The sequence below is a fragment of the Gouania willdenowi genome, chromosome 20 (assembly GCF_900634775.1).
Source record: "Gouania willdenowi chromosome 20, fGouWil2.1, whole genome shotgun sequence".
NCBI classification, from domain to species: domain Eukaryota; kingdom Metazoa; phylum Chordata; class Actinopteri; order Blenniiformes; family Gobiesocidae; genus Gouania; species Gouania willdenowi.
The window spans coordinates 19,410,964-19,438,886 of record NC_041063.1 but is presented as its reverse complement, the minus strand read 5'-3'; the positions used below and the strand labels follow the sequence as shown (position 1 = coordinate 19,438,886).

General features: G+C 39.0%; 1 protein-coding gene across 1 annotated transcript in view; it reads left to right on the top strand.

Moving 5' to 3' along the window:
• LOC114454567 (cadherin-9-like) overlaps positions 1-27,923 on the top strand; it is an 80,819-nt gene that overhangs the window by 29,502 nt on the left and 23,394 nt on the right. Inside the window, exons 3-5 of the mRNA XM_028435117.1 lie at positions 6,498-6,875; positions 23,217-23,511; positions 25,157-25,276. Coding sequence (XP_028290918.1) covers positions 6,639-6,875; positions 23,217-23,511; positions 25,157-25,276 — 652 coding nt within the window. The 5' untranslated portion in view covers positions 6,498-6,638. The remainder of the gene's footprint in view (positions 1-6,497; positions 6,876-23,216; positions 23,512-25,156; positions 25,277-27,923) is intronic.

Genomic DNA, 27,923 nt, shown 5'->3' with positions numbered 1-27,923 from the left:
GTAAACTGGTCAAAGTGGACAAACAAAAAGCCAATGTAGCATCAAGTAGCCAGTCCTTTGTGTCCTCTGAGGGGCTGATGAAGGCGTCCCACTACCTAAGATATCTTTCGGGGCTTAGACTGTTATTACACTCGCAACTTTTACTGCAGTGGCTCTCAAACTGTTGGTGCAGCCCCGAGGGGGGAAAGTGGGGGCAAGTTCGCGCCACAAATGGAGTGCAAATTGAAGTTGGTTATGAAAGTGGTTTGAAATGGCGTGTGAAGTTGAATTGTGACAGTGATCGGGAGTGAAATGAGGAATAAATCAGTGACTAAAGGAATGGTTCTGTCTATTTCCTGCAGGGATTGAGAGTGAGAGAAAGAGATTGGGGAAAAAAGTTCCAAAGGAACTTCTAATATCCTGCACTCAAAGGTTGAATTTATGGCTCAAATAGGATTTTAAACAGGCCGAAAATATATGATATCATGCATGTTCATATACTGTATTCCTAGATGTTTAATAGATGAGCGCTTTTTGTGGAATGTGAAAGGATGAACTAGTAGCACTTTTTTTTCCATTTTACGTATGCACTGGTCCTCTTGAGCATGAGTCCTTGATGTCACAATGTGGGCGGGGCATATTGATTTACAGCGCTTTAGATAATAAGAAGAGCTTCACTGATAACACTGCAAATGAAAATAAGGCGCAGAAAATGGTTATCTTGAATTCTCACCCAATGTATAGTTACAATGCTACGTTACAATGTTAATTCTGTTGTTTACCCCTTATGTGTTTTTGTTTTTTTCTGAATTTCTGTCATCCATTTGTCTGTTTTTGGAGTCAATTTCTGTATTTTTGTAGAAACTTTATGTATTTAAAGTATTTTTTTGCAAATTTGTTGTTTGTGTGTTTTTGTAGTCATTGTGTGTATTTTTTTAGGTGTTTTGTTTGTCTTTATTTTTATGTTTTGTTCTTTTATTGGGCTTTGTTCATTTTACTTCCAATTTACTGAATTTACAATTTTTGGTGGATTTTTTTTGAAGCCACACACATGTAAACTGAGACCCACATGTGGTCCCCGGGCTGCTTGCTGCCCATGACTAATCTGGACTTAAAGCTGCGGTATGTAGAATCGTGCGGCACTCCACGCTTCCCCCTCCCCTTGAACGAAACTGTTGCGTGCACGCGAACACTGTGGAACTCTTTGCGACTGTTTTCTCCATAGAGACTAGTAACAAATGTAGGGACTTTATCTTGTGCTATTGGAGAGTTTTCTAATGTTTTAGAGACATGAAAGCACGTATCACTCACTGCTGTGAGGTCAGTAAGAGGCTTATAGCTGCTCCTCAAACACAAGCAGCCGATCCCAGCTGATCAGAGCAGACAGACTTCACACTGCAGATGAATTGAGTCTATTCTTTCCACCTTAGATCATTTTTAATAAGCTATTTATTCTGTCTGTGATCACTATCTCTCTCTGACTCGGGGTGGACTGCGCTGACTGAATGCGGATCGCTTACAGTCCGCAGCAGACACCAACTCCGCTGACATTATTCCTCCTGAGCATGTGCTTTATTCTGTTGCCTCTCCATCTCGGTCTTCTTTTTTCCTCTTGATTTGCCTTGTAACCGCTGTGCCAAAAGCCACATTAGCATGTCTTCTGCTGGAAGTCATGCCATGTGACCGTCCCGACTCTCAGATCAGCATTGACTTTTGATGAGCAGCTTGAGCAGCCAAGAGTAATGCTTAATACAGGTCATACATCACCCTGTTGGTAGAAATATCTCTGATTGACTGAAGTCCAGCGTCACGCTCCTGTATTTCTAAAGCCCATTTACAGGGCCAGGAGAAGGAGAAGAGATTCACGGTTCACTCAGAACTTTTTGGATTAGAATATGCAATACAATATAATAAGAGGATTATGGATTTTTGACCAAATAAAACCAAAAGAAAAAAGAAAAAAACTTACCTACTGCAGCTTTAAGTCAATCATATTTTCTAAGTCATTTCCTCTTTTATGTGGGCTCTAAACTTAATTCAGTGTGTGTTGCTCTTGTGCATCAATACCAAATATAAGATTATTTTAAGCCCTTAACTTATTGCTTCAGCCGATTGAAGTATAATTTTTTTTTTTAAAAACAAAAATAAAACAGTTGCTTGCTCTTGCAATTACGGGGCAAGAAATGTAAGACTTTGAATGTCTAAACAATAAATATTTTGGGAAGATGCCACAAATGTGAGTCTGCAGCTGCAAAAACCATCCAATTCACTAAGATGATGAGAATGGCAGAGAAAGCAGGATCGGCGCCACACAAGAATATTTCACACTCGACAAGTACCTTCTCTTTATATAAGGAACATAATAAACAGTGTGGATGAAGCTCTAACAGTGTTGTGAAAAGAAACTAAAAAACCATTGCCATTGTTCCCCTCAGCCAGTTTCTTTCTTCAGTGAATGCAGCTTGACAGAGAGGCATTGCAGTGAAATTTGCAGCTACTGTATTTTGTTTATCGGGCCAACAAAGACGACCAGTCGCGATCAAAACCCAGGACAGAAGTTACTATAAAGCATTTTTTCACTTGATGCAAAGCGACATTTGTTTAAATCCCAGAGTTTGCTCGTTGACATTTCTTGATGTTTCTCTTCTTCTGTTCTCTGGTATTGGTTACTAAACTTAGCTTCTCACACAGAGCTACAGGCTTCTCTTCCTTCTGTCGCTGCATTCCCCAACCATCCCTCGCCATAGTCCATCTGCATATAGGTCGGAATCTTTAATTCATGTCCAGAGACATCGTTTTCCTTTTTCCCGGACACACTCTGAGAGGGAGCGAAGCTGCTGTACATCAGGTTGGCTGAACCCTCCTTCCTCGTCTCCCAGCGCTCCCACCCTTTTGCCCCCGCCTTCTGAGAGCGTGTGATACGGTGGAACGTTGCAGATGCTGCCCCAGCGGACTCGCTGATAAGCCTTCCGCCAAAACTCCAGCCGAGCAATGCTGGCGGCCTGGATAATGCTGAGAAATAATGAGAACAAACGCATAATACATGGCCTTCTCGCTCTGTCTAGCAGCCCCTCCTCTACCAACATCTTTGCACGCCGATCTTCCTCCTCTTGCAAGCACTGGCCTTCGAAGGACAGCAAGTAAAGTAAAAAAAAAAAACACACATTTTGCTTTTTTCCCTTATGTTCGGTGTCTTCAACCTTATCTAAAGTTGTCGGCAGTCTTCCATAGAGAACAGAAAAGTCGTACTATCTAAAAAATGACTTTGGTGCCAGTAAAAGTCACCGCGGGGAAAAATACTACCTGTTGTGAACTATAATTGCAAACTCTTTCCAAAGGTAATTTAATACTAAAGCTTTTGTCATCATGAGTCATTGTCGAACAGCCACGAGTTCAAAATATTTGCTCCTCAGGAAAGAACGCTCGGTGCTGTTTAACTAAGAGTCTAAAGTAGGAGTTCTTTTCTATACAAAGTAGAATTTATTAGCATTTTTCTATCTGTTTTGTGTTATAATCTTCTAAGTGTAATCTGTTTAATATCAATTTTATGAGTATTTATTTCACTGCATCACAAGTATAACTATTCTATAATATACAAGAAAAAAAAACAACTTTTTCAGCTCCATACGATACGATATCAGCAGGAATCAAACCTACTTTTTTTTTTTTACCTATTTTGGACTGTGGAATGTTAGAGAAGGCTTGATTAAGCAACAGTAGTTATAAGGACAACTGACCCGTTTATAATTAACCAAAGAGCTACAGACATGTTAACCTTAAACAGAAGAATATTCCACAATTGCGTAAAAAAAAAAAACCAAAGAAATAAATTCAAAGAGAGCAAAAAATAGCCTCAATAAATCCAATAAAAACCAATTATATATGATTTGAGATTTCAGATGCAGGCTCAGGGTTCTCAACAGGAAGTTTTCACAGCGTAGGGGGATCGTGTGCCCCACTGGCGCGGACAATTTTAAAATGTATAACTCTGAGGACCAAATTTATTGACGTAAAGCTTAAGTTCAATTCAATTCAACTTTATTTATGTACAAAGTCATTTCAAATCACTTAACAATATGAAAATCATAGTAAGAAAGAAAGAAAACCCAACAAGATCCACATGAACAAGCATTTAGCGCCAATAGGAGGAAAAAACTCCCTTATTTATTAAAGTTGAGCTTGGTTTTGTTTTTGTTCCAGCCTTGTAGATAAATGTAGTTAGATAGTTACTCATGCTTTATATATGTGTGTGTGTGTATATATATATATATATATATATATATATAGGTCTTCCACTAATAAATACTCACACACACTGTATAGACAAGCAATAAATATTTTATTCAAAAGACTGATTCCAAGACACGCTTTTCAAATTTAAATGAGGTAATGTTGAAACACACACACACACACACACACACACACACACACACACACAGCATCTGCACCAATCCGTCATGTTGAAGAGGGTTCTCCATTTACCAGTGGCTCTTCATTCCTACCCTCACTTATGGTCGTGGATACAAGCGACCAAAATGAGTTTCTTCTTTAAGGTAGCTGGGCTCTCCCTTAGAGATAGGGTGAGAAGCTCAATCATCCGTGAGGGGCTCAGAGTAGAGCCACTGCTCCTCCGCATTGAGAAGAGTCAGATAAGGTGGCTCAGGCACCTGATTAGGATGTCCCTCGGACGCCTCCCTAGTGAGGGGTTTAGGGCTGTAGAAACTGTGTATGAGGGAAGTGTGGGCCTCGCTGCTAAGGATTCAGGCTCCGCGACCTGACTACGGATAAGTGGCAGAAAACGGATGGATGGATGGACTTAGTTTGCTAATATAGATAGAAATATTGGATTGGGACACACTTAATGAAAAAGTAGAAGTACAAGTAGAAAGTGAGTCTTAAAATTTTTGTGAAAAATGTTTTTTTGCTTCACAATATCATAAAAACAACTCTGACTTCTTTGGGGTTGGTTTAAACAAACTACTACATTATGAAGGTTATATAAACTTGCATTTCAGCATCGGAAGTAAAGACTGGGTCAGTGCGTTCAGGGAAACTAAGAAGAAAACCTTCATAATCGTCAATACATCCACATGCTCCGACATTCTTTATTGCAGCCTTATCAATCAGCCACCATTCAACTTTATTGGCTGCCAAACCAAAACTTCCCCTTTACCTTGTTCCTACACATCACAGATAATATTCTGAGCTGATAGACTGGCCCGGTCCACAAACATCCTTGCACTCCATTAGTTGTTGATTCAGTGGCTTACACAGATAACACATGCTGTACAGGATGTAAGCTCCATACATGTGATGTATACAGTATCTAATGTGATATTTATCAGGTTAGGAAGCACTCGGCTCGCCCGTCAATCACTCACAGAGCGTGTGTTGACATGAATGAAGATCAGGTCTGTGAGGATGGAGATGAGAATGCATCGAGTGCTTCTATCAGTCAGAACGACGTATGATTAAGGCATGATTTGACCCATTTCGCAACTCAGTCTTCAATACGTGTGGTGTGTAGATGTTCTCAATAGAAATCAATGATAATGTGGTGCTTTTTAAAGGCGTGTGTGCTTCATTGTTGACACACGCTGATGTGATGAAGAACTTGGATTACAGCTTCAAAGATGGAAAGTCTGAGCTTAGCATGTTGAGACTGATGGGATAGGAACCATTGTCTAGATAAGGTCAAAAGATGATGATTAAAGGTTTTTAATTCATGTTAAAGTACCATTTATTGACAATAATTTGCTGTTTGCAAATCCATCAATAGAGCTTCTATCATCAATGAAGTTTGATTAAAACCTAGCAAAGACAAACATGAGTTATGACATTGTGTGCTCCCTGGCAAGCCTTTTCAGAGGGCTGAACTCAAAGATCCAAACATTATCTCTATCTAGTACCTGTCTAACTATATCTTTATTTATATATCTCTCTATCTAGTATTTACCTCTTTGTTTACCCTTTGAGTAGGATTTACTGTATGTGTGCCACAGGCATGTTTAATTTTTGCTGAGATGCTAACGGAAGAGTTTATTATTTTTTTAATTGTAATGTTATATGTTAGTGTATGTAGTTATCTGATTTCTTAATCTAAAATATTAAGCTACTGTGAAGTTGCGGTTAAAGCTTGAAATAGTTGAATGACAGAGCCTTATTTACTTTTTATTTTGGTTCTATGCATTTTAACTCTTGAGGACAATCACAGCAATAAAGTTGCACTTTTGACAATATATCTGATGTCTGTTGTCATTTTTAAGTGCATTAAAAAAAATCAAGAATCAAAATTCTAGATTTTTTTTTAGGCAAAATTGCTCAGCCCTAATCACCATCTGTATCTTCTAGTGTCTACCGCTCTATGTTGAGGAAACCCTTGAAGTCCTGATTTCCAGAAAAACATCAAAAGTTTTGGTAGCGATCCAGAAGCAACTGAGTAATGAAGCAAAGTGAGAACCAACGAACACCCTCCTCCCTTCTTGTAGTGACTCTGTGTGTGTGTGTTAATGTTTCAGGTGCCGGCTGCAGTCCCACGTGAGCCTGAGGAGCTTCTTCCTGCATCATTGGATCCCATCATGAGAACCGACCCCACCCTCTGACCAGGAACCACCTCACAGTGCACTGAGGAGGAGACGGACGATCGTGGTGGCGTCGCCATGGATAGAAGGAGAGTTGGTGTGTTGTTGGCGCTGTGGGCCGTCGCCCTCCTCAGCTCTCCCGGACTCGGGCTCAAAGCCCCACGGAGGACTATTGGGGGGCGGAGGGGGTCTGCAGGACTGACGGGGCAGGACGCCAACGGAGAGCCGCTCAGACGCTCCAAACGAGGGTGGATGTGGAACCAGTTCTTTCTACTGGAGGAATACACTGGGACGGACATGCAGTACGTGGGAAAGGTATGGCCTCCATCTTCTGTTTCAAACATCTGCACCACAGCTGTCTGACCTGAAAGCTACGTTCACTATCATCATCATTAACAAAGAAAATCCCAATTCATGCTGAAAATACCTTTTTCAATTACAATTACATCTTTAATTATCCATGTTCAATTATGACGCAATTATGGTTATTTTGACCAGCATTTTTTCCAGTTACAGTTCAAATTACAATTTTTTTTTCCCTGAAACTCAATTATAATTACCTATGTTCTCAATTATTAATGTTCAAATTCAATTCATCACAATTACTGAGCCTTTAATAAATAATACCTAACCTTCTTCTTGTGTTAGCTTTCTGTTAGCATCTCTTATGATAACAGGTTTGTTTGACTCATGTCTTAAATCAGCTGCAAAATACACTCAAATATATTATCTATCGTCTAATTTGTTTTAAATCTCTTGGGTACCTTGTTAGGCTTCCTAATCAATCAAAATGCGTTTAATATTTTTGGTGTGAGCCTTTTTTTATGCCGTCTACGCCAGTCTAGACCCGGGTTTTTCAACCATAATGGGGTTGTGGATTAACTATACTTTCTGTATAGTTTTCTTTTTTTTTTATTTGGAGTCAGATAAAAACTGCTGTTTTTCTTTTTTCTTTGGAGAATAAAACAAAATGTTCCCACAGCCTGGCACTGGGTCCCAGTATAGCAGACAGTCTAATTTTGTGTGGGCCCCCAAGGTAAATTGCAAAAAAATGAATCCAAAACACACAAAAAAAGAAAAAGGCAACAAAAATATACAGATTGACAGAGCGATATACAAAACGATTAAAAAAATCTACAAAATGATGACGAAGAATGATCACAAAATAAATCGAAAAACACAAAACAACACTCAAAATGAGAGAAAAATATTAAAAACGACAGAAAAATGTACAAAATGACGACAAAAACAAAAACAATCTGTTCTTTTCTGTATTAATTATTCTAAATGGTCTCCAGGTCAGACACAGTCACATTTATTTGGCCCCTGCCGTGAGAACAGTTGCCCACCTCTGCAGTATAGGGTTAGCGATCTGTGGTGATGAGATTAAAGAACTGAGGAAACTCCTTCCAAATGTTTGATTTGCTTCTGTTGTGTGTGAAATATATCAATGACACGCCTTTAAATCATCTCAAACACGCTACTTCATCGTCGATGCCACTTGTGGTTCCTGCTGATCTGATCTTTAGTGGAATTGTAAACGCTTTCCGCTGCACTGTGTTATTTTTGTAAGCAGCCGTTACGGCCCATCACCGTTGAGGGCGAGGAGAAAGGAGCGGCGGCGTCCACCAACTCAGGCTTCATTAGAGCAGCTCAGGGCGCCTGGCGGAGACCGTTAAGTTGATGAGTGGTCTCCACGAGGTGAAACTACCACAATAATGACCACAAAAGTGACAGAGACTAAACAACAGCTTCCACCGCGCAAATTGAACCTCCCTCTTTCCTCGAGTCCCTCTCCCTTGTCCACTGTGTTGTCCTCGATGTAGATTGTTTGTTTACTCCTCCGAGGGCAGATTTTTATCTTCTTCCAGTGCCTGTTGAAGCTCTCTGCAGCTGCTATACAGCGCAAACTTCACACAGCTGACAAAATCCCCATTTTTTTTACTGTTATTGCTTAATTTGTGCAGTGAAGTCACTCCAAAAACCGCAAGTTCGATGCAGCAATTTCTGCTGCATCTGATCATCAGAGTTAATAGATTAGTTTAAGAAAAAGACAATTTAGTTCTTAAGTAGGTTCTTCTTCTTGTTCTTCTTTAATATAACCAAGCTACAGCGAGTGAGATTAACGGGCAAAACAACACTGGATCACCACAAGCAACAACAAGGGAGCAAATGTACAGGTAATAAATACCAACAGCCCAGCAGAAAAGCCCCAAACATTGATTTTCAAACAGGAACAAACAGTGATTAGTGTTTGTTTGAAGCTGTTCTGCAGAATCAGCGCAGACACGCTGACTTTATGCTGCAGTTGTTGTTCCATCGTTAAAGCTCGGAGTAAATCTGTCTTTTCCGGCGTCTGTTTGAAAGTTTGGGATTCGATCGAAGCCGCCAACACAACCCAGAGCAGTGTTGATTTATTTAGTGCATGTCCACACACCAATGGCCCCTAAATTAATACATGTTCACACAATGACTCCAAAAAACAAAGACAGAAAGGGAACAAAACATACAAAATGTCAAGAAAGACACAAAAATACTCAACAAAAATAGACATAACAACAATACACGTAAAGACAACAAAAATAACAGCATAAAAACATACAAATGTCTTCAGTCACATAACATGTCAACAAAAATACACAAAGTACGGTCATAAAAAAGACAGAAAAATACGCAAAACAACAAAAATACACAAAATGACAAAAAAATACACAAAATGACAAAATGCACAAAATAACAGAAAAATACACAAAGTAACTGAATGTGACAATGATACACAAAAATACACCAAAAAGACACAAAATGACAGAAAAATACACAAAAGATCTAAATGCACCCAATGAAGAAAATTATTTTAAAAAAAAAAAAAAAAAACACAATCAAACCAAAAACATAAAAATATGAACCAAAATCCTAATATAATGAAAAAAATGAAATAAAAGAAAACACAAAATAAAGGCCTCCGTTGTTTCCTGTATTAATGTTTAAACTCGTCAATATTTAGTATTTTCAAACATTTCTTATAATATAAACTACCAAGAGTTTTACAACCATGGTCCAGTCCTATTAACAGTTTTAACAATTTACTGCGCACAGTTAATGAACTTCTCCTCTCAGACATCAGATTTGTAATATAAAGTGTTAAGTATTTAGTTACAAACATCTCCAGATGTTTTACTCCATAATTATTGCTTTTGAATTAAAGGTTTGGATGCTTTAGAACTCCTGTCTTTACGATAGATTGATAGAATACCTTCAGTCTGAGGTTTAATATTTGTTATTGTGGGTTTGTTGTGAGTATTAACTGTTATATACACAGAGTGAAAAGTCACCAAGTATGCCGAGTACGACTTCCTCCGGAAAACACGGCGTCGACCCAGATAACATTGGTGAACGGGGGCGCAGAGAGGAGAATACAAAAAGTGATGATCCAAATATTGCTTTGCTTGACATGCGGAGCAGCGGCGGGCTGGATATCAGTCGTCTTCCTCTTCTTCCGTCCTACTGTAATTGAGGAGATTTGGAAGCGTCGCGCCAAGGTCAGGATGGCTGAGGGGGGGAAAGAAAGGATGTTTTGTGCGAGGTGCTGAATGGGAGCTGGTGCTTTGCATTCCTATCGTGTGTCCAGAGAGGATAGAGTCATCCAACCAAATGAGATTGGGCTACATACGTCCTCCCAGAGCCGAGGTCGACTTTCTGTAAAGACATAAAAGGGTTACGGCGCTCGACAGACGAACAAATACAATAAAAATAAAACTAAATGGAATGAGAGTGAATAAAGATCAAAAGTAGCTGGGTCATACTTCCCTGTCATCAGAGAGAGTTGATTGATGTGACATTTGTCCTTTTAGCTTATTAAGCTTTCAGAGAAGAATGTTTGGTCCGCGGAGTGAGCCAGTGGCCCCGACCTGAGAGAGAAACCCCCAAACTCCCAAACGCCACACTTAATCACCAACACATACAGCTGGGAGCTTCTCCTCCTCCTCCTCGCTCTCTGCTCACACTATGTAGATCTTATCTGATTGCAATTACTGTTTGTTAATTACGTGATAAAGCACCAGTGATGAATGAGGCCCTAAAGGGAATTCATGGCTTTCCAGCCTCACGTCCACTTCTACATCGTCAGGTGGAGGCTATGTTTCTGTCAGCTCACAGACGCCTTTGTCACTGCGAGTGGAACAAAACTGCCATTGTTTGCAGGGGAGGGGAAAATGAATTGGAAATAACACAATGACAGGTTGTTATAAACAGTGCTCGATGTGCTACAAAAAGTGGAACGATGACACTGCAGGTAAATAACAAGGTCTGGTATTTTTGTTATTCCTCGTGTTAACCATCAGGACCTTGTTCCTGAGTCGTGACCAGTGGTGAACTGGGACAAAAAATCAGCCCTGGTATTTTCTATCCAGACCAGCCCATTACATTATCAGCGGATGCCACATAGAAACCGTTATTACGTCAGTGATGCTCAAGATGTGGCTCTTTGTCTTAATTTTAATTATTATTCCTCCAGAAAACCTTAAAAGGGGGACATTTTTAACCCTTTTTTACATATTTACAATTTGCAACTTTTTTCAGACTTTAACTATCCTTTGTCAATAAATATCCTATTTTTTTGTAAATTTTTGCAAGTTCTTTTTGAAACTTTTATCCTTTCTTTAATTTTTTTGTGCTACTTTTCATCCAAATTAGCTAATTTTGGACCAATAAATACCTCTATTTAAATTTTTTCCCCACATTATGCCTCTTTTTGCCCTTTTTCACTGTCATTTGCCACATTTTTTCCCTTTTTCACTGTTGTTTGCTACATTTTGCCGATTTAAGCTACCCTTTGCTATTACATACCACCTGGTTGCTCTTTATTTGATCATCTTTTGGCCACTTTTGAATGCTTTTTTGCCCGTTTTAGTCACTATACACTCTTTTCTTGCCATGTTTTTGCCACTTGTGGACTATTTTGGGCCACCTGTTACCATGTCTGCCTCCACTCCCTCGTCAAAAAAAAAAAAAAAAAAATGTAAATGTTTTGGACCAGACCAGCCCACTTCGGGTCAACAGCCCAACAAGACAAAGCCTAGTATGCCAGGTAATGTCCAGAATGATTGCGTAGCTTTATTTTCCAGCTTCAAAAATATTAAAAAAAGTAGTCAAGCCTCTACCATGAACGTTTGGGGGTGAGGAATAATTAGAGTGAGAGAATTATGATCTCATAAAAACACAACTAGGGCCAGCATTTTATCCACAATTCAATTTCATCAGCTTTCCCTTTATTTGATGTCATTACTTTCCAATATTGGGCTAAAAATGCTTCATAAGCGTTCAATGAGTTTAGCTCTTTAAAACGGTCAGTTGAATGTGTAGCAAATGTTTGGATTAGAGCAACAGACATGTGAAATCTTGAGCTGCATATTTCCTGAGATTTTGTACCCAGGATAAGAGAAACTGAAATAGAGAGAGAAACATGGTTAAAACATCAACGTTTGAACAAATGAGAGCCAATCAGCACGTTAGAAAAGGTTTCCTCGGAGCTAAATGACCCGAACTTGGATTAAAGTCACACGTTGTCTAATAAGTCAGCATTAAATTTAAGCTCAAAAGTAAAGAGAGTGGTGGAAACCAGTAATAAAACTGGGATTTTCTATAAGCGGGGAGTCTGATAGCTGAACGCAGACATGGGCAACTGGCGGTCTGGGGGCCACACCGGTCTAATTTTGTGTGGCCACCAAAGTAAACACACAAAATCACTCTAAAAAATTTACAAAATTACAGAAAAATAGACAAAAGTGACTCTAGAAAACATACAAAATTACAGAACAATGCACAAAATCCAAACAATAATAAACAAAAAAAAAGAAAATGAAAATACACAAAATCACTCCTTTAACTCTCAAGACATCTAAAATACACAGAAATGACAAAAATAAAGCGTATGAAACAGCAATTCTTAAAATGACAACAAAAATTCACAAAATGACTGTAAAGTATACAAAATTACAACTTTTTAAAGGAGAAAACACAGACATTATTGGAAAAACACAAACGACGAATAAACACACAAAAACCTTTGCCCTTTCCTGTGTTGATGCTCAGATTGGTCATTAATAGTGATAATGTGGCTCATGGAACAGACAATAACATTTATGTGATAGAAGTTGCCCATCTCTGCTTTACATATTCATGTTGTCATGTTATGATCTGACAATAGGTCACTAACATGTCTTTTAGATATATTTGACCTTGACATTACAGGAGCTTTGTATGCTAACGGTATAGCTCTAATCATGCACAGCCTGTAGCTCAGAAACTTCCAGCAGACAAATACAAACACTGAGAACAGTAAAGTTGTTCTTTATTGGTCTGTCTTCAGAAGGCAAAAACAAGCGATAGATTTCAAATGTTCTCAGTTATTCTATTAAAAGTTGGAGCAGTTTGAACTTAATATAATAAACGCTTTGCTTCCAATTAGCTGCGTTTTAATTAAAAGCTAAAAAATGCATCTAAACACGACGTAGGCGGCAGTTTTAATCCATAAACTCAAAGATTTAAGCAAAAAGAAGTGAAGTAAATACTGGCAAAGCAGTGCCTTTGAACACATTATGTACCGTATCATTGCCCCCTACTGTCAGGAGTGTGAACAGATGGCTCCTCAAATCCCCTTCAAAATAAACAAAAAGCACCGCTCTGTTGGATTCTGGGCATCTTAACTACTCTGTCCCACTCCGTCCAATATGTCAAACACCATCTGCATTCAGGCTTCTCCAACCTTGACTTATGGGTTCCATAAGCGGCGAGTCCAGAATCTTCTTTATTGAACTGTGTAAATGACCCTGTTACGTTTATAGAGATTTTTTTTATACTTTTAAAAATCTTGATCTGACCTTTTGGTCTTCTTGGAGGCGTCGGCCTCCATTTGGTTTTCCGATCTTTTGTTTCAAACGACGCCCAATTCTGTCTCAGGATGAACCCAGTTTTGTTTTATTGGCTTTCCTTAATTTGTTGTAATTCATGAATAACTAAGTGTCCCCAAATCATTAAAGAGATTTAACATTGATGGCTGTTTGTTTTTTCCAAATACTTGCGAAACATTTATTTCGCCGTTTTACTAAAATAAGGCAGAAATGTTTGATATTATCCAAACAACATGTACTGTAGGTGAGGTTGTATTCCATGTCATATTAAAGGTTGCTTCGTTTACATTTCAAATTTTCCATGTTTACATTTCAGTTTATCTGTTTCCACTTCATCGGCTTTCCTTAATCCAACGTCATTCCTAGCTATATCAAACTTCCTGAACATTTTGCTAAACAAACTTAATATGGCTTATTGAGTTAACTGTTATTGACTGATTATTAACTGATTATTATTTAATATTTCTGTGTTTCAAATGAATGAAAGGGAACGTTACGCTAAAATTACATGGGATGATGTCGAGCAAAATATGTCATGTCAATTTGCGTCCCTTGCTAGACATTAAGCCACCTGTTTATTCAGGGAAGATAGTATGGAACTGCTTGATATTGTCCTAAAACATGCATATGCAAGTTTAGCTAAAATGGTTTCAGGAAGTGAAGAACATTTTTTATTGTAGGATTTTGTTGCGAGATTTTGCGCACGATTTTCGTCTCTTTGCTACGGAAGTGAATGCAGTGATTTTCAAATGGGGAAACGTCTTGTTGTTGATTTTCTCATGTTTTCGGTGGCTGTCCGGGGAGTTCTATTTGGTGCTTTATGTTGGTAAGGCGATGAGCATCCTCTTTTTAAATTCTTAGCCTGGCTGTCACCTCCTTTGTGTTATTGTTGTGTTGTATCGTTTCTGCTTCGTTTAAAATGAACCAGTACATTTAGTTGGCAGCTTTGTGCTGGTTTCCTTTTATGTGGTCTCAAAATTCACAGGTCACGTGTTCCTCCCTCGTAGTCTTGAGGTCGTAACGTGTCCTTCCTGTTTTCTGCGATCACGCCGATTCAAAGCATGTACGTCTTTTTTTTCCTTCTACATCATATAATGCATCGTCAAAACAATTAAAGGTTGGCAATAGTGGGAAAGTTGAAGTTCTTGCTTATTGAATGTCATCGTTTCACAAATAACTGACTTTCCACATGTTGTAGACTTGCTTGGTGTCTGAGGTGAGGGCAATCTATTTCTTGGGACTAAAATAAGGCCAGTAAATCACTTTGAAGCATTTAGGTTGTCGTGAAAATGAAAAGATGAGAAGTGAAGTTTTTCGGTTTTGTTAGAATTGTCTAACAATGCTGGATAATTTTCTCCTGAACAAGTGCGAGATGAGTGTTAGGATGATGAAAAATGAAGAGGTGTCTGTGGGTGTCTCGTCTACAGCTGGTTCGGCTGCTGTTCTCGCTCCATCAGTCGATTGGTTTCTCTCTCCTTGCTTGCACATGTACTGCCTCTCATTAGCAGGCGAGCTGCATCCAGGCCTCTGAGGGCCGGCGCTGTCACGGGGGAAGAAAATGTTTGTTTATTTCATTATTTCCTACTTTACCAAAGGGCACACATCCAGTGAAAATGGTTAATAGCCTGTGGTTGAGGAGTGTTCGTGCCGCACTATCATATCTCATAAAGTATTTACAGCGCCTGATAGGCCCCAGTGGTTCTGGGCCTGGTGGGGAGACTTCTCAATGGAGTCCCTTGCAAGCGAGTGCCTGATTTCAAACACACACACACAAACATGCAAAAACATTTGCCTGCAGTTAATGGGCTACAAAAACAGAGGAGTCTGATGAGCGGGGACAGAATCTACTTCCTGTGTCTGTGACTCAGCGGCTGATGCAACCTAAGGGGAGAGGACTGGAGGTGTGTTTGTTTGTTCTCACCCCCTCAACCTCCATCCCCCCCTCGTCCATCACCAGCTGCTCACCTTGGCAAGGCTGTAAGCAGTCTGCAATATGGCGCCGGCCTGTCCCTTCCCGCGCCATGGCAACCTCCTCGGTCCCCAGCGGCGACCTGGAACACGCGTTGGCAGCGTTTATTGATTAGGTGATAAGTTCCCACTTGTGCGCCGGGAGGGGGTCGGCTTCAATTACGTTTCTTCCTTGTAGCGATGGGAGGGAAAGAAGTGCAAAGAGGTTTTTTGCGGCGGGAAGCTCGGTGAACATCTGTTTGACAGCGTCGCAACGGCGAAAAGATGTCTGGACGAGATACGCCAACATGGCCACAGCACATGCAATTATCTCCACACTGTCGCCCGCCCACCACTGTTTTAGACACCCGTCGGTTATGTCTGGGCCATATTAATTAATCTTCTGTCATCTACATTCAGGGCTCTCTGTAATGAAATGTGTAGTTTGCGAGTCAGTGGTGTAACATGAAAAATCCAAAAAACAGACCCATTTCTGACTCACTTAGTAAAGCGTCAGTATTTGTAAACATCGGATAAAGTTTTCTTAAGTGAATAAAGGCTGATGTTGGTAGTGGCAACGCATTGCAATAGAAGGTGATACAGAGGCAATGATGTAGTACTAATAAACAGCTGCAAGAGCAGGATGAGCAGCTAAAGTCTGTTTTCTATATGAATTCACTGCTCCAATGCCTTCAAGAAGTTGTCTTTGAATGGAACTCAGTGTTGAAAGAAATAGGAAACAGCTGCTGCACAAAGTAAACAACATTTAAATTAATAAAAAGCTGTTATTTACTCGATCATTGATAGAAATAAAAAATACATTGTTATCAGACGTAAAAGTATAGAACCCCTTTCATACCGGCATAAGTTTCCAAAGGCTGGGGTTGGTTGGGGGATTTGACGTTTGTGTGAAAAGCGGAAGTGGATATTTTTTCAAAATAAAATTATCACAACAATCATTAAAAAAAATAAAAAGTAAACTTTACTGTTTCCTTGAGGCAAAATGGAACAAATTGTATCCATCTATCTATTTATCTATCTATCTATCTGTACAGTATGTCTTGATGTCTGTATGTGTATCTCTATTTAGTATATTTCTATCGAACTATATCTGTCTTCATACCGTATCTGTCTGTATGTATATATATATATATATATATATATATATATATATCCATCTAGTATCTATTTAGTACTTATATCTGCATCTTTATCTCTTCATAGTATCTATATATCTGTTGTCTATATAGTATCCACCGTATGTAACGTCTCTGTCTGTCTCTATATCTCTATTTATTTAGTATCTATCTATACCTGTCTCTGTATTTTTATTGCTTTAGGCTCTATCTAGTATTGACCTAGTGTCTCTCTCATTCTCTATCTCTGTGTGTGTGTATATATATATATATATATAACTATCTATCTATAGCTCTATCCAACCATCCATCTGGGCTACAAATTCATGGAGCTGACTAAAGTAAACATACCTGCAGCCAACTTTTTGGTGTCAGATACCACAGTACACCTTCAGACATACTTCATCGGGTCTTGTTTTGTACTAAAAGTAGCACTGTGTATTTATAGTCGGGTGGCTCTAATCTTGTGGCTGTTTTATCAAAGAATAGCTGCTTAAGAATGTGTTTTGGATTCAAATGTAAATCTCCACCGAAGAAAATTGTAGCTACAATTTACATTTCAAACCCCAAGGCTCGGATTCTCAATCCCACGTTTCCACATCGACAGGCGTTGGATCGGCTATTTTTGACTCGTCGCAGTGAGTCCGCCATCTGGCTCCGTAGTGGGAAGCCAGTCCTCAACAGGCCGGGACTCGAGGCCTTGAAGGCTAACTGGCTAATTGCCCCTAGCAGCCCGTCTCCAGTGCCATCTTTGACTCGAGTGAGGCACAAATGGCGCCCACGACAAGATTACTGCAACATTTGCCGCACTCCAAACTGATTAATTTCCCAAACAAAGGCGGCTCTCTTCTAAGTTCTCACGCACAGATGTCTGAGGAGTGCCACTCCACTTCTCCGCTCAAATCAAAATCTGAGATGAGGCACAGAGGAAGAGGGGAAATACCAAACAATTGGAGGAAAACCGTGTTAAACACTGTTTAACAGTTTAAAGAATGCATGATAGCCTGCTCTGCCAGAAATCTTCTTTTAAAGCTATTTTTCTCTGTAATTGAGTCCTTGAAGTCTTATTTTCTTAGTCGCAACAGTTCAGTTTCCAATGCAAATTAAATTCCATAAACCATTTTTGAAATCACGTTTCCCTGTTGCCTCGCACAAATAGACGTTAATCTCAAACTGTTTGAGTTTTCATTGGTTTTAAAAGAGCAGTTTGACATTTTGAGATGCTGCCAATGCTGCTTTTTGTAAAAGCTTATTTAAACACTGAGCCAAATGACATTCTTGTGTTTGTGCGATGAATGCAAACCAGATTTCTTTTAGCTGCGTAACTGTGCGTAATGGCTGACGCATTCTCCATGAATAGTCAACTGGCGGTACGGGGGCCTCGTGTGGTCCTCAGTCTTACTTTGTGCGATTCCAAAACATAATCCTAAAAATTGTAATTCAAGAAGTTGGAATGAATATGATGGCCATAAAAAAAATCACTCCTGAAGCACAGAAAATGACAGAAGGCAACAAAGGAAGACAGAGCGATTTAAAAAATACACAGAATGACTCACAAAACGACAACTAGACATATAAAACAAGCACTTAAACACACAAAAGATGAGACAATTGAGCAAAACAACAACACACATACAAAATGACTCCAAAGACACTCAAAATGTCAACAAAATTACGCAAAACAAGATAATACTCAAAATTATAACAAAAATACAGAAAATGACTGATAATTCCCAAAATGACAGAAAAGTATGCAATAGTGATAAATACATTCCAAAAATGACAAACATATAATGAACGGGAAAAAAATACAAATTGGTTTCAAAAATGCACAAAATAATTTTCAAAACACAAATCAACAACAAAAGATACATGCAAAGATGCAAAAACACAAAATTACTAAATTTGTGTGTTTTGGGAGTCTTTCAGTAATCTGTGGCCAGATTTTCAGTGCATCACTAATAAATAAACAAAATGACTTAAAAACCCCACGAAATGCTGAAAAATACACAAAATTACAAGAATGAAAAATGACCTCATATTAGATGACTACAAAATGACAATGACAAAAAACACACTTTCATCCCCGAACACTGACGTATCTCAGTAGCACTAAAGCCTCTTCTAAGCAGAGATTGAGACGTAGCACGGAGTAAAAACAATGAAAAGTTAATTCTCACTCAATGTGATAGACTTAACTGTGATAAAGCAGAGAAGCTGCTCGTCATTAAGAACTAAAATGCACTTTGTGTTTCTATGAGAGAACAGATTTAATTGTACAATTTTTCATCAGCCCAGTTAGTTATAGGCCTGCACATTATTATTTCATGTATTTCATGAGTGGGGTCAAGTTAAACATTTTTAGTATTTTATATTATGCATTGTGATAGTAATTAATGTTAATTAAAGCACAACTAACTTTTTCACCTTAATAAATCATTGTCGTAGTGTTTATGAGGTGATTGGGGGGTCTTTCATCACCCAATCACCCGATGCTGTCTCTGGCCAGAAAACCGCACTTGCAACTTTCCCTGCCTCCGACCCGGTGGCAAGACGTACTGCTTTACGGCAGCCCAATACAAACCCATGGTGTCGTCGCGGCAACAGGAACGCGCACACACTCACTACCCAGCTCTCCGTCAGGCAGCACACAGTGACATAACCAAAAGGGACCTTTTGGGGAGCACTAAGTGCAAGTTTCCTAGTTCTGCTTTAATGCTTTAATTTCAGTGAGGTTCAACACAGTCAGCACTCAAATGCAATAGTTTTTATAATGATTTATTTTGGTTTTCGTCCTAGGTTTCCTCATATTCAGTTTTAAAATAAATATGAAATAAATAGGTAAATAAAACCATATAGAAAAGCTACAGAAACCTAAATAGATGAAATCTAATGTAAAACACTGAAATTATACCATGTTTTTTTTTTTCTTCTAATAAGCATGCACACCTACAGGCACATGTGCAGGACTAAAACCAGCTTCTGCTTTGTAAAGAAATCAGCTTTGTAAAGAACCACTTTAGCACTTCTTCTTTCACATCCTAACCCTCGCTATCACTGGGCAAAATTACTAGTTCTTGCATTTATGCTCAATCATATTAATAGACGTTCATTAAACTAACTTGGTGGATCTGATCCTGTTTTATCCTGAATGACATGATAATGATGGTAAAATTTGCCCTTATTATATGCTCTTTCTTTAAAAGCCAGAGAGTCTCTGTGTTAATGGACATAACGTCATTCTCTTTTATGAGTTGCTAGCATAGTGAGGCCAGGCGGGACAAAAAGACTACCTATTGATGTGCCGGGTCTTCTCGGTGGCCGCGCTGGATGCACATGTGACTTCCCTTTCTCTCCCTTTGACAGTTTGATTGCATTTTCAATACAAATTGATCAAAAGGCCTTTGTGAATGCACATTGAGCTGCCGCATTGATTTCCCGAAGACTTTTCACCCCTCTCTTCTTAATTTGAGGAGATGGGCCACTGTAAATTTTCCTCAGCCAGCGTAATATCCTTGTGGGGAGAAAAAGGAGGTACTCTGCAGAGATCTCAGTCCCCACAGGGATGAGAGTCAACATGTCGTATGTCACACTGTCTATCTCACATCTCATCCAAAAGAAGAGGACTCCGCGGTTATTAACTGAATTGTCGGGGATTGGAAGCTTGATAGAACATCATAGGAAAGGACATTGCGGCTCTAGCAGCGGGGGAAGATAATAATGTTGAAGTGGATTGTTTTCAGCCAACTGAGCCTTTGTTTGGAGGCAGAAACTGTAAAGCAAAGCAAGATTGAGCACAGTATTCTCCATAAAAGAAGGAAACAAGGGTTGATTTGACCGAGCTCCTCTCCATGTTTAGATCCAAAAGATGCTAATCCACAATGCTACTCGGCTCACGCGTGCCTGATTAAACAGCACGAGATATTAAAGCTTCTTATGCAGCACCTGGGATGAAAAGCATGTTTAAATATATGATGAGAAGGGAGACTTTGTTGCGTGAACCAGAGCAAGATATCACCCCCAAGGAGCAGGAGCTGCAGAGAGGGAAGGGATACACGTACACAAATCTATATGGAAAAACGACAAATGAAATTTACACAAAAGCTGGACACAGAATGGTAGAAAAAGTACACAAAACGACAACGAAAACCCACATAGTGACAACAAAATATACAAATGACTCCAAAAACACACAAAATGTCAACAAACAAACAGAAAAATACACACAAAATGAGAATTTTTTTTAAGAAAACACAAAACATTACTAATTACAGACAAAATGTAAACAACACACACAAAAGTACAACTCAACTCAAATAGTGACAACAAAATATACACAAATGACTCCAAAAATACTCAAATGACTCCAAAAACACAAAAAAAATGCAGTCAAACAGTCAATTTTTATTTATATAGCACCAAACACAACAATAGGTCACATGAAATGTCAACAAATGCGCACAAAATGACAGAAGAAATACACAAAACAACAAAAACATAATGCAAAATACATCAATGATTTCAAAAACACAAAATGACAACAAAAACAGACAAAAGGAGAGGAAATTACTACATGACAAGAAAAACAAAAAAATGACAAGAAAAACACAAAAGAGAAATAGTGCACAAAAATACAGTACAACAGTACAAAACAATAGTGACCAATCCAAACATTATTACAGAAGGAACGATACATTTTGTCGATTTTTTTTTATGTTTTTGTTGACATTTTCTATGTTTATGGATTCATTGTGTAATTTTGTGTGGTTGTCATTGTGCTTGTTTCTGTTTTTGTTTTTGTCGTTTTTTGTGTCCATTCTGTATCTTTCATTTTGTGTCTGTCGTTAATTTAACTGTGTTGTTGTTTTGTGTATGTTTCCCTAACTTTGTGTGTTATTGTGACATTTTGTTTGTTTTGTGGTCCTTTTGTGTTTTTGTGTCATTGCTGACATTTCTGAGTCAATTTGAATGTCATTGGTTGTTCTTTTTTGTGTATTTTTTGTCATTTTGTGTGTGTGTTTTTACGTGACCATGCCCAGACATTGAAGGCTTATCTAAAATGTGACTTTATTATAGTTTGGTCAAAAACCTGTGGAGGTTTTAAGATGGTTGTTATCACCGAGTAGCAGCGTTAAAGCCGTATCTCACAGCACTTTTCAATAGAGAAGATGATGTACGATACGGTAATATTTTAAAGAGAAAGCAGTGGGACCAGAAAGAGACTGGACAGCCTTTTGATGAGTTCAGAAATAAATATGTTAAAGGGATTTGGTGTTGGAATTAAAATGTCAGAGCATGCTAAGCTGCTGTTTATGCAGGGAGGGAATAAAATGAAAGTAAAGAAAACCAAAAATAACAAGCCTCACGGTCCCCTGGCATGTTGGCTGCCTCGCCCGTCGATAAGGGATTGGCAGACTGAGGACACACTGCTACTTCTCAGCTTTCTTCCCACTAGGTTTTGACCCACGTGCTGCTCTGTCCAACATTTCTAACACTGCATCAGAAGCAATCTAATCTGTTACGCTGCTCTCAACACTCAGATAGAGGCTGTTTATTGGCTGCCGCGCCAGATTAGTCATATTTGCATGAGATGCGTTGAAGGAGCTGTTTCTGGACATCTTCAGTCATGCTCATTTCATTTATGCACATCAAGAATAAACTGGTTTGAATTTGTTGTTCATAAATGTAGTTAATTCGGCGATAAATGCTTACCAGAGTGTAAAGTTTTAAGGACATCATCGAAAGTAGAAACTAGAAAAAACAAAGAATAGAGAAACTGCACGTGAGAATGCATCTTCAAAAGATTTTGGCCTTGAAGATGATTGGCTGCTAAGGACAACCAATCTTATCAATATTCCCGATTGGCAGACTAGAAGTGGGAGGCAAGTTCAAGAAAAACGTATATGGAAGGAAGATGTAATAATGTAATAATAAATCTTTTTAGCAGATATTGTCTGAGTCAATGATCCAATTTTTTAAAGGCTTGGAAGAAATTTCTACCCCCATTAATAACCATACAGTAGGTCCAAATGTTTCAACATTTATTTATTTTTTAAATCGCAATGAAATTCGCAATCCCAATCTGATCGCAGTGGATTCAGTGGAATAATTGTGGAACAAACCCTCAAATTTCATATTAATCAGTCAATTACGAACCGGGATATTAATTTTTTTAATTCACCAATGATGAGAAATGGGGATTTTTTTTTTTTTTTTAAATGAACCAGAACCAATATATTGATCTTGATCAATATGAAATGTAAATGGCATCTTCCATGGCATAAGGATACATCTTTAGTTTACATTGCCTCAAAATCAGATCAGTACTTTTGAGGTAATCCTGCTAAGAGTCAAACAAACAATACATTTGCACCAATAAAAAAATACTACCATCTTGGTGGTGGTGGTGGTAATAATAATTATAATCATAATGACGAGAAGCTATATGTAACTGTAAAAATTAAAGATTGTACTACAAACTACAAAATCTTTTGTGTCACAGCTTTAATGGTTAATGTGACAAGACGGTTGTTGTTTTAACTGTTCTGCACTAGATGGTGAGGAGACTTTAAAGGGTGCAAAGGTTCTCTGACAAAAAGAAGAATAAGGTTCTCCAGATGTGGATGTGAAAATGGTTCTCATTCTCTACGTTTGTTTTAACACAGCTTCACTCGGACGGGGACCGAGAAGACGGCAGCATCAAGTATGTCCTCACTGGGGATGGCGCTGGAACCCTCTTCAAGATCGATGAGAAGTCGGGGGACATCCATGCCACCAAGAGGCTGGACAGGGAGGAGAGGGCCTACTACATTCTCCACGCCAAAGCCGTCAACCGCTTCACCAACGTGGCTCTGGAGGGAGATTCAGAGTTCATCATCAAGATCCATGATATCAACGACAACGAGCCTCGGTTCACCAAGGATCCCTACATGGCCCGCGTTCCGGAAATGTCTGACATCGGTGCGTGGACGACAGCCACAGTCTGAAGCTTTGTTTCATTTGTTAACAGCGAAACGTAGCGTGTTGATTTGCTGCATGAGTAAACGGTTTGGGCTTGTGTGTGAATGAAAAATGATCAGGATTTAAATAGGATAGAGATGTTGGAAAAATGGCAGCTTTGCTGGATCAATGAGAGTATATCAATCATAATAATGACGCCGACTCGACAAACGAGGCCCGACTAATTAAACGAGGAAGAACAGGAGTCGCTTCACGACTGCAGAGTAAACAAGGTGAAGTGTCACTGCAGCGAGGCTGAGGGAGATAATCTCTTAAACACAGTGGTGTGTCCTATCAAAGCACTCATTTAATTACTGCAATCGTCAGCTGTGTCATCACAGCCACTGTATCATTCGGTGCAGAATTAAACATTAATCCTCCTCCGCGCACATCACATCTTTCAGTCTAAAAGTGCACACCGGCTCTCGTGAGTAGAGATAAACAATGTGAAAAGGTTCTCTGATCGATACTTGCATGAAACACAGGAGCAGAATGTGTTCTGCTGCGGAGCCTCGGGGACAGAGGGACGTGTGACCAATCTGTCACTCGGTTCAGCAACTCACAAGAGAGCGGCCAGCACTTATCTGAGGGCAGCACGGATGGTACCTATAGCAACGAGCGAGGTGTGATGTCACCACTTTGCAGAGCATGTGTTCACGAGTGAGTGCCGCTCCAGTTGCGACACGCTTTTGGATTGTTTGACGACTTTGACGTGCCCCTTTAAAACTCCCCTTGAAAGCGTGATAATTCCTCCCTCGTTTGTCCAAAACCTTGTCTCTGGAGAACTTAAAGTAAACGATGAGATGTCTGATGTGGATCAGTGATAGCTTTAAAAGCTGCCATGTCAGAAAAGCCTCTTTGAGTCTAATTCCCGAGTTAAGGGTATTAACGATAAAGGTTCGCTGAACTCGCTCAAGGATCCTTCCAAAGTGTCAGTTACACCAAATCACACAGCGGCCGTCTTCTTGCTCTGTCTGCTTTTGACTCCAACATCCTTCACCCTTCCAAATGAAATCGATTTTGCCCCGCACAGATCTCAACTGACATCAACTCTGAGAAGTTTCCAGAGGTCGTTATCCCGTTGTGGCGCACAAATCTAAATTTATACCACTTTGCCATTAAATATTTCTACTCAATTAATTTTCTTCTGCATTTAATGAGGCAATACTTGGCCCCGCAAGGCGCCTTTTGGGAGGTAGCACTTGGTTAACTGTTTCCCTTTGTTCGACTGAAAAAGGGCTTCAGCCTTTATGGAAAGGAAATGGATCAGAGTCAGTCGTTGTTCCCCTGCGATCAGATATTTGAAGTCAGATGTGTGGATCCGCTAATGGGCTTCTTGGGGTTTGCATGCCTGGAGATTTTCTCGAAAAACATACATTAGGATGTATTGATTACCTGTAAAAATCAATCCCATGTGGGTGTGTAAAGAATAACGATTGGTTTAGGTCAAGGGGACAGAAAAGATCGGAGGCATTCTGCGTTGTCGTGATTAGATAAGCATCCGACACCTCATCAGGAAGTGCATCACCGAAACCAATTATTCAGTTGTGTTAAGGAGCCGATTTGAATCTTTGTTATGAATCTCATCCTTCCCACCACCCACCAGGCACGTCGGTCATCCAGGTGACGGCGACGGACGCGGACGACGCCACCTACGGGAACAGCGCTAAGGTGGTGTACAGCATCCTGGAGGGTCAGCCATACTTCTCTGTGGACCCAGAAACAGGTCAGAGTTTAAAAAACAAGTTAAAAACACCAAATCAGATACAACTGGCTACATTTCTAGGATTTATTCTATTTTTTTTTAAGTCTTTCCATTATCTGGTCCTTACGTTAGCAGTGCTAGTGGCATTGAGTGCAAAAACAATGCTAATGCTAAGAGACAGCTTTGACAACCAGTATTCAAGCTGTTTCTCAACATTAAATAATGCTAAGCTAGCATCGTATAGGCCTACCACTGACAATGTGTTGTTCAGTTTTTTACTAAAGCATATGCAAAAAATTGCTAATTCTGATGCTAACAGTCAGACGAGTGAGTCATTCTATAATCAAAGGGTTGGCGGTTTGAATCCCAGTCATTGCTGTTGCCCTTGGCAAGGCACTTTACCCACAATACAAGGTATTTGTATCCATGCTCCTGTCAGTATGCCCCAGTGCAGCTGTGGCTACAATGTAGCTTACCACTAAGTATGACTACTGTGAATTGATAACGGTTTCTGTATGCCGCTTTGTGTGTAATGAAAAGAGTTATTACTATTTAAACCTGTAACATTACCTGTTCTAATACATTCTCAGTAAACCTACGTTCCCTTGGCTGTTCAGTAATTCGATTGGTCACTAATGCTAAAAGGCACGTCAGGGAACGATTCTGCTCTTCACACTAAAAGTTCAAAACTAGAAATAGTAGCTAGTAGCAGTATAGCTACAAATACTATTTCATTCAATGTCAACTGCAAATGTTTACATTCATTTTATGGAATCAGTTTATAAGATCTTCAGGACAACATTTCTATTGACAAAATACCCACTGCTTAGTGGGAAAATGGACAAAATCCCCAAAAGAAAAATCCCAGTAAGAAAAATCCCAATGGAAAAAAAAAACAAAAAAAACTCAAATTAATAAAAACTGGCAAAATCCTAAACAAAAGAAATCCCGACAGATAATGTTACAATGCTCCTAACCCTTTGACAAAATACCAACCCTTTGGACAAAATCCTAATGGATAACATCCCAAACAACATCCAAACCCCGCTTTTAGAAAATTCACAAAAACCCATCGGACAAAATCCCAAAGGGTAAAATACCAGCCCTTTATTTAAAAAAGTGCTATGTCTAATACATAAATAGAATATGACACATTTTACAGTAAACATTGTTTACAAATAGTTATGGTGATATGTGAGATTTTGCCCATTTTCTAATAATATAAAGAATTTTATCCATGGGGATTTTGTTTTATTCTAACAGCCAAGTCTTGTACGGCAAAAAAGGGTTTTACAGAGCGTAGAAGCAATAAACGCAACACAGATAAAGCAGAAACACTGAGTAACTGAGATGAGATAACAACAGGCTAAAAAAGAAGAATCACAACAGTACTAGTCGAGCTGTCTTTCCAGATGTTCACACTTCTTCCGTCTTTTCTCAGTAACGCTGCAGCAGCATTGTACTCTCTGCTTCTGTGAGTTCCTCTACTCTTATCTCAGCTGGTGGTGGATATTTTGTCGGAAACACAACAAATCACACACGCGGGGCCAGAAAGAAAGAAGTTGTTCGAGGAAACCAAGCCTGATTAAATTGTGCGTTGCCAACTCTGTCTCTTTCTAACCAAACCAAAAATATAAACACATCTGTTTGCTGATGCAAACACCGGGGGTGGGGGGGGAGAAGGCTCTACTTTTAATCATGCCTGTGCGCTTTGGAAAGCGTGTCGCTCGCGTGTTTATTTTTCGCTTAAACAAAAGGCAAACGACAAGAAGAAGAGACGCCATTTGCAGATTAGCACAGGGATTAACAGTAATAGGGTTCGGTTTATCCCACGTGCTGTAAACTGACATAGCCTCTTACACACAGACATGCCTGGACACTGCATTATAGGCAGGATTTGTTGCTGCTGTGCTCCACCTGTGTGTGTATTATAGTCATTAGCACACAAGAGGCAATACTTCCTCTCTTTAAACTTGTGCGGTCTGCTTAATTCTAGCACAGATGATGGCAACCGGTGGCCAGGGGCCCACATACAGCCCTCAGTCTAATTTAGAGCAGCCCCCAAAGTAAATAACTTCAAAAAAATCAAAAATACACAAAATGACAACACAAATATACAAAAATGACTCCAAAAACTCGATATGACAAAAAATGAGAGAAAATTTAAAAAACAGCAAAAATAGACAAAATGACTGGATGATATACAAAATGACAACAATAAGGACTCCAAAAAAGCAAAAAGTACACAAAATGACAATCACAATACACCTTTTGACTGCAAATATACACAAAATGACAAGAAAATAACACAGAATTAATCCAAAAACACATATTACGACGTCGCAAATTGACAAAAATTACTCCAAAAACTCCATACTGTATGACAACAAAATGACAGGAAGATATAAAAATAACAGCAAAAATAGACAAAATGACAGGAAAATAGACAAAATGACAACAAAATTCCTAAAAATTACTCCAAAAACACACAAAACAGCAAAAACTACACAAAATAACAATAAAAATACACCTTACGACTACAAAAAATAGACAAAATGACAATAAAGATACACCTTACGACTAAAATAACACAGATTTAATACAAAACACATATTATGCAACAAAAATACACAAAATGACCAAATAATATAGAAAATGACACAAAAAT